The sequence below is a fragment of the Humulus lupulus genome, chromosome 9, assembly GCF_963169125.1.
Source record: "Humulus lupulus chromosome 9, drHumLupu1.1, whole genome shotgun sequence".
NCBI classification, from domain to species: domain Eukaryota; kingdom Viridiplantae; phylum Streptophyta; class Magnoliopsida; order Rosales; family Cannabaceae; genus Humulus; species Humulus lupulus.
In genome coordinates, this window is record NC_084801.1 from 50892302 (window position 1) to 50903137 (window position 10836).

Genomic DNA, 10836 nt, shown 5'->3' on the forward strand with positions numbered 1-10836 from the left:
GATTTTACACCTAACATGCAAATGCAGGCAGAAAGAGAGCTATACTTCCTGAATGAGGGACAACCAACTGGCACATGGAAACTACATGTAGATGGCTCAAGCAACATGAAAGGAAGTGGACTTGGACTCGTCCTGACATCACCCCAAGGCAACATAATAGAGCAAGTGGTCAGGTGTGGGTTCAAGGGCACCAATAATGAAGCAGAGTATGAAGCAATGATAGTAGGACTCAACTAACCAAGGAAATTGGAATCAGACGACTCAATGTGTTTAGTGATTCACAACTAGTACTCAATCAGATGCAAGGCAGCTACCACGATCGGGATAACAAGATGACAACTTACCTTAACAAAACAAAGGAGTTACAATCAGGCTTGGAAGAGTTCACAATCAGCCAAGTCCCAAGAGGGAAAAACAGTCATGCAAACGCGCTAGCCAACTTGGGGTCCTCCATCCAAACAACCAGACCCAAAGCAATACCAGTAGTCTATGTCAAGTGGCCTGTTGTCTGGAAGAACAAAGAAGAGAAAGTCAGCAACATCACCACTGATCGGACATGGATGACTCCTATATTGGAGTACCTGGAGCAAGACATACTGCCTGAAGACAAGAATGAGGCGCGTCGAGTTAAGGCTCAGTCAGCGCGTTTCACTATCATACAAGGTAAGCTTTATAAATGATCTTATTCTGGTCCATACTTAAGATGCTTTAACCTTGCAAAGGCAAAGTACGTGTTGGCTGAACTACACGAAGGGGAGAGTGGAAACCATTCAGGAGGACAAAGCCTAGCACATCGAGCCTTGACACAAGGATACTACTGACAAACCATGAGAGCTGACTCCTCTACATACACAGGGCACTACAATAAATGCAAAAGTTTCTCCCAAGTTCCTTATCAACCTCCAGAACATCTAACATCCATCACTTCCCCATGGTCGTTCATCAAATGGGGAATGGATATAGTCGGAAATCTTCCAACGGCTAGCGGTAACAGACTACTTTAGTAAGTTGATCAAAGCCAAAGCCTACCACCAGGTGAGGGACAAGGAAGTCAAGAACTTCATTTGGAAAAATGTAATATGCAGATTCAAAGTATCTAAATAGATCATGATAGAAAACAGGTCTCAGTTCATCAACCTCAACTTCTAGGAATTCTGCAGGTTTTGGAACATCAAGCTTATTTTTTCGATGCCTAGGTATCCCCAAGAAAATAGACAAGCATATTCATCCAACAAGACTATTATGAACACGAATAAGAAGCACCTTGAAAAGGCTAAAGGAAGGTGGGTCGACGAGTTGCATGGAATCTTATGGTCTTATCGAACCACAACCATGACTTCAACAAGAAAGACACCGTTCTCGCTAGCCTATGGGATGGAAGCAGTCATCCCTACCGAAAGTGAAGTTTCGAAAGCAATATATGAACTGGAAACCAACAAAGAAAACTAGGAGAACATGAACCATGAGCTCGACACCATTGATGAAAAAAGAGAAAAAGCGCTCTTGAGAATTTCATCCTACCAGCAGATTATCGCTAGAAATTACAACAAAAACATTCTCACTCGAGCATTCAAAGTAGGAGACTGGGTATTACAAAGAGTGTTCCAAAAAACTAGGGAATCAGGGACAGGTAAGCTCACCCCAACTTGGGAAGGTCCCTACCTAGTCACTAAGGTAGTCGGGCATGGGGCATACAAGCTACAAACTCAAGATGGCCGATGCATCTGCAACAGCTGGAACGTTATCCACTTAGAACAATATCACCCTTAACTCTACTTAGTCTTCTTTTGTCTACTTTGTTCAGCCGTCTTACGAGACCATCATCCAAGCTACATACTGACACTATCATGCAGGAAGTGTCATAACTACATTTAGGTTTGATCCCTGAGAAGAGTATGTAGGCAGCTCTACGGAGTGCAGCCCCAATTATATCAATTTTTTTTCAAGAAAAAGGGTCAAGAGTACAAGCTAGCCTGACAATACATTCATTTAAAGATGGAACAAACACGTCAAAAATATAAGTCTAAGTCTAACATAACAAGCATATTACACTTAGACCGAGGGACAACGATAAAGTAAATCATCAGTTAATCAACCATCCCGAACAAAAGGAAAAGACGAGCTAAGTCAATCATCCATCTGGACCAACTAAATAGCCATCCAGGCAGTTATCTGAACAAGGAAAAATAATAAAATAATAATAATACAATGACCTATAAATAAGTTCGTACAATCATCCAACAAACCCTTCCTACAACAATTAGAGATAGTAGTCACTCATCAACAACAAAATCATCAGTAAACAGATGACCAAGGAAGGCAGCCAGCCCATCATCTTGAGCTGCCTCATCAACGTTTATCCTCTCAAGCACCTCATAATCCGAGATGAACTTGGATATGTTCCAATCCTTAGCCTTCCCATCATGATACTCCATGGCCATCTGTGTAACGCCCCAAATTCCCTAATATGGCTTAATGCCTGGATTAGGGGCCGAGAGGCAATAATTTAATTAATTGAGTGCTTATGTGTTATGAGCATGTTTTTATGTGAATTGTATTATGATACGATCATGCTTGCATGTTTAAGTGTATTAAATATGCACATGGCCCGTTTCTTATTAGAAGGGCATTTTCGTAAATTTGACCCATTGAGGGTATACTTGTAAATATGTGTGATATATGATTGTGACCACATTATTATGTGGATATATTTGAGTTACCTGGCACGAGGGGATCCTAGGGAGCTAGTTAGCGGAAAAGTCACAATAAGGTAAAATACCTGGCTCGGGGTGAGCTAAGGGGTATTTTGGTAATTTGGAAAATTGCCGAGAATCATAGAGTAGCAGGAATTAATTGATGATTATTGAAATTTTAGATTATTTGGGATTGTATGAGATAATTTGAGGTTTGCGGGAATTATGCCAAATGACTAAATTGCCCTTGAGGGTAACCTTTGGGGATTTAGTGGGGCAAGGGGCAATGTCGTCATTTGACCACATTAGATAGCAAGGGCAGTTGAACTTAGGCTCACACGTTCAACCCTTTCTAGGGTATTTTGAGAGCTTCTCATTGAAGAACACAAGGCACTCCAAGGCTTAATCAAGCTAGAATTTTTTAGATTTATGGCCATTTCTTGAGGAATTGCAACTGTGGATTGGGATTAAAGGTTTCTAAGGCCACCATCAGCCCCAAGGTATTCGAAATTAGAGGTGCGACCCTATTCTTTTTGGTGTTCTTCAAGTTTTTTGAGTTTGATTTCTAAATTGTATGTTTATGGGTGTTTGGGATGTTTGGAGTAGGGGGTTTTGTTGGCTAAGCCTAGTGTAGTGTTTCTGTGGCTGTAATTTTGTTAGAAATGCTTGGATAGGTCGGATTTGAGGTCTGGAATTGGCTGGAAATCATAGAGTTGCGATTTGGGGAAGAACACTTGAGTTCTGGGCATAGTTTTAGTTTATGGCGACCTAGTGCGACTGCGCTAGTGTCCCAAAAAAAGGGAAATTAGATTTCAATTTGGGGGCTCGAATTGTGGGGTGCGACCGTGCCAATGGTCCAGAAGCCCCAAAATTTCTGTGGGTGCGACCGTGCCAGGGGCCCCGAAATGCTGATTTTTAGGGCTAGGCCTATGAGCTCGGGAATCCGATTTGGGATCCTGCTTAGGGGCTCGAGGGACAATTTTAGCGCCCCGTTAACTGGGAACTATGGGTTTAAGGATTAGAGTATGGTTTGGAACTCAGGTTCTAGGGTTAAGTCCTGATGAACATATACTTGTGTTGTGACTAGGGTTTTCGCCAGACTCGAGTCAGGATTATCACTCGGGGTCGTTCCACTATTTGCACGAGGATCGAGGTAAGAAAACTGCACCCGATGCGTGATATGCATGATTGGGGCTTGGACCAGCTATTAATGTCATATGATTGGGGCTTGGTCCATTTGTTAAATGTAAACGTGATTAGGGCTCGGGCCTAGCTAATGAGCATGATAATAATTATGTCTGTGTATATCTGTTTTAGTATACTGTAATGCATTGTATTTGTGTGTATGATGAATGTATTATGTGGATCAACTTATAAGTCGATGGTATATATGGTTAAAAGGGGCTCAACTTATAAGTCGAGGGTTTCCAAGGCTCGACTTATAAGTTGAGGGTCTGTAAGGCTTGGCTTATAAGTCGTGATCGACATTGTGCGCGTTGAGCGTAGGCCGTTATGACTAGGCCACCTCAGGAGTGCATTATGCACTTGACTGGCTTGGATTCCATATGAATGAATGGGAGTGTGACACACACTTGTGTGACCCTATGGTAACTTACTTGTACAATGTGTATGCTTGGTTCCACTTATTACTTTTAAGCATTCTATTATGTTCTGTGAACTATCTAAATTTGTTAATATGTTTTTTGGCTAAGTCTTTTGCCTCACGGGTGCTTTATGGTGCAAGTGAGGGTAAGGAGAAGCTTGGCCAACCATGAGTTGGAGAGCATTAGAGGTGATGTGTACATATGTAGTCTGCTCAATCGCCACGACCGAGATATTGCAGGGGAACTAGGGTTGGACCTTGTTTTATTGCTGAGGCCGACTTATTTTGTAATCCCTAAGTTGTAACAAAATTTTAAACATGTATTTTGCGATCCCATGTAAAGACTAAAGTTTTATTTTAATGGATATATTTGTTTCCGGACCAAAATTTTTAATACCTAAACCCTTAGTGGCTTAATCACATGTTTTAGTCCAAATGACTCGTTTAGCGAGTCCAGCACTTATTTTCAACACACGTGGTAACAGACTCTAATTAGTAGGGCGTTACAATCTGCCCACGAAGTAAGCTCTCAGTGTCCAGAGATGAGTCCTCCAAACAATCTTCCAGCATGGCAACCCACACCTTAGTTCCCTCAAGTTCAGTAAGGGTAGCATTCAGGTAGTCAACATCAACTGAGTTAGCATCGAGTTAAGCCTGCAGTTGTTCCTTAAGGCATTTAACTTTTTCCTCAGATGCGTCCAACTTAGCGTAGAGATCATTGTGCTCGCCCGTCACTTTCTTCAATGAATGTTGCATCCCTGTAAGCCCACCTCTGACTTACATCAATCCTTGAAGACCTTATGACACATACAAACAAACAAAACCAAAGCAAGTTAGCAAAGTCAGCCAAGACATACAGCCACACCAGAAAGTGCAAACATAAATGCAAAAATGTATCATACCAGAAATGAGTGGGAGATAGCCGAGTCTAACGATCCCTCCATTCCGACCGTATCCATCCTGCTCCTGTCCTCAGGCCACAACATCTTCCTTAACTCCCCAAGATGAGGCCCCATGTCAGAGTAAGCTGCAACAGACAAGGGGAAGGATAATGAAACCGTATCGCTGAATGGGTCGGTTGACTCAGCAGGAGTAGACTTCCTCTCCTCCTCCTCTTTCTCCTTCTTCTTCTTCTTCCTTTGTGCAAGGGCCGGAGGCGAAACCATAGGTACGAATTCTTGTTGAGCACCTGAGCCACTTCCAACAGAAGCCTTACGACGACACAAACATTCTAAGGCATTCTCACCCATCAACGAAACCCTGAATGGTTGAGACATGTCTTGGTATGCATACAGGCATTCTCACCCATCAACGAAACCCTGAATGGTTGAGACATGTCTTGGTCTGCATACAACCATTCATTCACCCACACCTCAGTCGATAAAGTAGGCTAATAGCCTAATAATTCAAGACATTTCATGAGAACCAAAATACGCGAATAGGCTCGATTCTTGGGAAGAGGAATACCTTCAGGAATTGTAGGCACGAAACACCAAAAAAATGATGAATGTATAACAGTTTGGACAAAAGGTACCTCCAATCATGGAACAAGAAAAGAAGATGGCGCACCTAAGCAACTCGTTTAGCTGCCCCCCTCGAATCCGAAAGGTACTTACCAAAAATCCTACCTACAAAATGTAAAAAACATGTCTATGAGTTAAAATGTATTCACAATAAGAAGAAAAAACAAAACAACTACTCACATCCAGGAGTCCAAGCATATGGAATCTCTAAGTCAGCTGGTAACCCCAGCTGGTCAAGAGAAATAAAGTTGCTTCCATTTCTTATCACCAAACTTAATGTTGAGAATTAACAACCCTTTACTCCCTCTACAAGTCAGCCGGTACCTACCTTTTTTAGAAACATGTTCTTTCACATAGTAAGCTTCCAGTAATTCTACCACCCCGAAAGTGATATTATGCCTCTCACAAGTCACTTCAAGAGGCATTATCACTCGCCAAGCATTCTCTAATACTAGTCTAGGAATAGGGAGTCGGAAGCCTTCCATAAAAGGGAGTTCATACAAACAAATCCAGCTTGGCAGGTTTCGGTTAGCTTGCTTGGAAGGGTCAGGAGCACGAAGATCAAAGTACGAATGGATATTGAAACATTGACGAATCACTGGTAGCTCATCTAAGCAGACTAAAGAGTGAGGATTGGGGCAAGTCGAAAGGAGATGGCCAGATTTTCCACCGACTATAGGCTCACCAATGTCACGCCCTACCCTACTATAATAATCTCTAAAAGCATCATCGTCGTAGCCTGCGACATTCACGAGGCTACCCCTGCTCTCTGATTGGTCTCTAAAGTCTTCGTTTCTAGATGAGCAAGATAGTCGGCTCGAGCTGCCAGCACAACTACCACGATTGCTAGAAGACATAGTGAAAATCACCTAGAACAAAATGCTAACTAACTCCTGGGAAGTCACGAATAACGTAAAAACAAACTTAATCATGCAGAGGACCTAGACATTTCTCAAAACCAAGATAACAACCTCCAGCCAACCCACAAGACATTCAAGAATGTAAAATGGTTCATCCATTCAACCAGACTCACTATCGAAAAAATATACCAACAAAAAGTAATAGGCATACTTAGGAGGATAAACAGAAAAACGAGACATCCAGACATGCCATCTAGAAACAACCAACTAGTAAATTCTTCCCAAGGCAAAAAAACGAAGTTCACATATTTTACTACCTACTCAGATCAAGTATAAACAAAACAGAAGGCGAGTCGAATAAAAACTACAACCTCAAATCATAAATCCTATAATGAAGACTAGCAAGAATGCAAAGAACGAATGAAGAACATTTGAATGAAGAAAACTTATTTCTTGAAGCTCTATTCCACCTTTCTTATGCTCCACTCTCCCAATGCCTCCAAAGAATGACCAAGGGTGAAAAAAACATCCCTTATTTATAGAAAGAAAGAGACCATAGATGAGTGACAAGTGTCATTCCTCAAAATCACTCATTTACAATATGCAAACTATTTCAAAGGCAAGTTCGGTCTTATCAGGGCCCTGGGTTAGTCGACCAAGGCATCCCTCCAGTAGTACGTAGAGCATGCATGCTTTTTTTAAGGAAAGAAAAATTCCTTACAATCCTATTTGGATAAGGCAAGTATTAGGTCTTTAGTACCTTATAAACTATTACTTAGGATGAAATCGAGTCAACTGGCATCACAAGTGCCTGACATATGCACGCGAGTGCACAGGCACAGTCCACTTGGCCAGCCGACCACTCACGCAACATGTTCCCACAATCTCGTGCGTGCCAGCAGGCACACATGCCTTGCAAAGCGTGCCATTAGGTGCCACATGACAGGGCAGCCAGTGCACCCCGCACGCAATCGGCCAGGTGACCAACAGGCATGCGCACGTCCAGGCTCTCAACCAACCATGCACCGTAGGGCCCCGAGACACCAGGAAACCTGTCGCACAACCTCGCGCGTGCCATTAGGTACACACACCTCACCAAGCGTGGCATTAGGCACCACACAAAAAAGTAGCCAGCCAGTCGGCCAGCAAGCCATGGACACGTATTTGCGAGCCACACATCGCGCACCCTACAAATAACCAGCTAGGCCTGCGTGCATGCCAGACACACGCCGCACGCAGCTGGCTAAGCGGCCAGCAGGCACGCGCACGTCCAGGTGCCCTCGGCGCGCAGCCGGCCAGGAGGCCAGCAAGCACGTGCTCAATCGGCTATCAGTTTTGAGACCAATTAAGTTGAGTAAATTCTGATAGAATTGATTTTTTCCTATTCTTTGACTAGAATGAATTCTATGTCAAATAGTGAGGGACAAACTGTAATGGTAAAAAACTAAGCACTATTTCTACAATCATATTAAGCCCATTTATATAGAAAAACTAGTCAATCTAGCCCAAAGTGACACGAAGTCAATGTTAATGGACCACTTAAGGCCCAAGGTAGTTAGACAAGCTAACCAAGCCCAAGATAGTTACACAAGCTAACCAGGCCTAAGCCACAAAATAAGCCCACATTCACATAACGGGCCAAAACAAATAACTTAACCCGAACCCAGGCCTAAAGATACCCAGTTAGCCAAATGGGTCGAAGAGGAAGAAGTCAAGAGGAATTAGTCAAGAGGGACGTTATGGGACTAGCGAGATTCCTGGACGAGACCTGGGAACGAGTCAGGAGGAACATCACCTGAGAAGTCTATATAAGAAAAATGAGAGTGAGTCCTAAAAAAAAAGAGATCGAATACTGAAATGAATCACTCGTACTAAGCGAATTGAACCAGTCTACCGACCCAGTCATCGTTCTCAAGCTCTGTCGTCATCATTGTTTCTTTTACTTTTCATTTATCTTTATTGATTGCTTGATCTAATCTTCTGGCTTATTACTCTCTAACAATCTGACTGACTTGAGCGTCGGAGTCCCTTTGGTTGACACCCCACCGGTGCTCCCAATTGACATCTTGTCTCTTTCATTGCTCTTGACAGGTTGCTGCTGTCCATGTAATCAATTGTAGGAAATAACCTCTACAATGCTCATCATATCGCTTCCTAATCGAGGATCTTAACAACAAGATGTGTGAGGGAGTTTCACCAAAGAGAATCACATTTCTTTCCTTCCAAATGGCACTCAAAATAATAGATGCATTAATCAATAAATTTTGGAAAGACAGGTAGTCTGGTCTATTATGGTACTCCTTATAGAAAGTTAGCCAATCTTCCCATCCGTTAAAGCAAAGAGATCGAGTTCATATACCCCTAAAGTAGAGAGCCAAACTGATGCCACCCAAGGAAAATTTTAAAAGAGATGCATTAAATCTTCCACCGCCCCATCATAGAGTAGAAAAACTTGACTTGCTTCAGATTTAAGGAAGGGAAGTCGAGCCTTAGTCTTAAAATTATTTGATAAGATATTCCACCAAAAGTATTTGAACCTATTATGGAGCTTACATCCCCATATAAGTTTCGAAACCTTGACATTGTGCTGGCTAACATCATGAAGGTCTTGAGCTACTTGACAAGCCAATTTTACAGAGAATAAACTTGTTTTTTTTTTTTTTTTCTTTTCTGAATTCCATATCCAAGAATCAGGTTGAGGATACCGAGGCAACACAATATTGACAATTCGGTTCACATCTTCACTCAAAAAACACTCCCTCGGCTTGGGAATATTCCATTTAGATTTATTTATAAAATTTTCAACCAAGCTAACTCCCTTTGTCGCATTTCGCTTAGAAATAGGTTTGGGGCAAATGCCTGAAACCCAATTGTCAAACCAAATCGAACTAGACATTCCTCTCCCAATACTCCTACACTCCAATTTCATGACAATCTCTCTAGCCATTAGAATACTCTTTCAAACCAGAGAGTCTTGTTTATTAATCTGCAGATCCACAAAGCTTCTGCCATTGACATACTTGGCCTCCACCTTGGAGTTGCAAAGGCCGCAGTGATCTATAACAATAGACCAAGCCCTTTTGTTCATGAAAGGTCTGTTAAAAACAATATTACTTCTAAACCCAAGCCCCTTGATAAACGAGTTTTAGACTCATTTTAGTGTATCTTTTTAGGTAGTGTTTTAGTCAATTAGGTTTATTTTGATCTATTTTACGGTTTTGGTTTGTTTTTAGGTTTTGAAGGACTCGAGATGTTTTGGAATGAAAAGCGGTGAAAATCGACAGAAGGACAAAATTCAGGCAAAAATTGGCATTTTGAACCAAGTAGCGCGACTGCATTATAGGACAGCGCGACTGCACCAGGTGCCTGGAAAAGTAGAATTTCTATAGATTTTTAATCAGGGGCATTTTGGTCATTTCACTTTAGCAAAATGTAGGGTTTTATATTTTAATGCGATTTTCATTAGAATAACTCATTTTTTTCATAGTCGAGACTTAGAGAAGATGGCTGGAAGCTCAGTGGAGAGGCTTGGATTGGTTTAGAGTTTTTTTTTTCATCTTTCATTTTTAATTATGTTTTATTTTAGTTTAATGGATGTTAACACTATGATTATGAACTAAATCTATTTCTAGGGCTTTTAATGTAGTCTATTGAAACATCGTTATTAGTTAATGTAATTTTTATGATTTCTTTTTCTTCATTGTGATCTTTTTAATTTATGCTTAATGAATGTGAATAATTTGACGTCGTTATTTGCATTATTTATGAATTTAATTCAAAATCTGAAAGGTGAGAGTTAAACGTGCTATAGTTGAATAGACATAGATTTCGATATAGGACGAGAGTACCTATATGGTTTGTGCAGGTTTTAGGATATCTACTCTTAATGCTTGCCTTATGTTTGGAATTTATCATAGAGATGTAGAAAATTCACATATAGGTTGAGAGATCTATATATCCTAATAAGAATATAGATTGTTTAAGTAAATCCGCTATCACAATAAGAGAAAGATATATATAAATTGTATTGATGAAGTAATAAAGTAAATAGATGATGAAATTAAACACTAGCTTTATATCCATTGAATTAATTTTTCTTTTATTTGTTTTTGTTATTTGTTAATTGTTAATTTTGTCAATTCTTGTTTTTGTTCTTG

At 41.0% G+C, this 10836-nt stretch overlaps 1 protein-coding gene across 1 annotated transcript; it reads left to right on the forward strand.

The window, feature by feature from the left end:
• The first annotated feature begins 332 nt into the window (after window positions 1-332).
• LOC133799702 (uncharacterized) lies at window positions 333-680 on the forward strand. Its single transcript, XM_062237704.1, has one exon. The coding sequence runs from the start codon at window positions 333-335 to the stop codon at window positions 678-680; it is 348 nt and encodes a 115-aa protein (XP_062093688.1).
• Window positions 681-10836: the final 10156 nt, after the last annotated feature.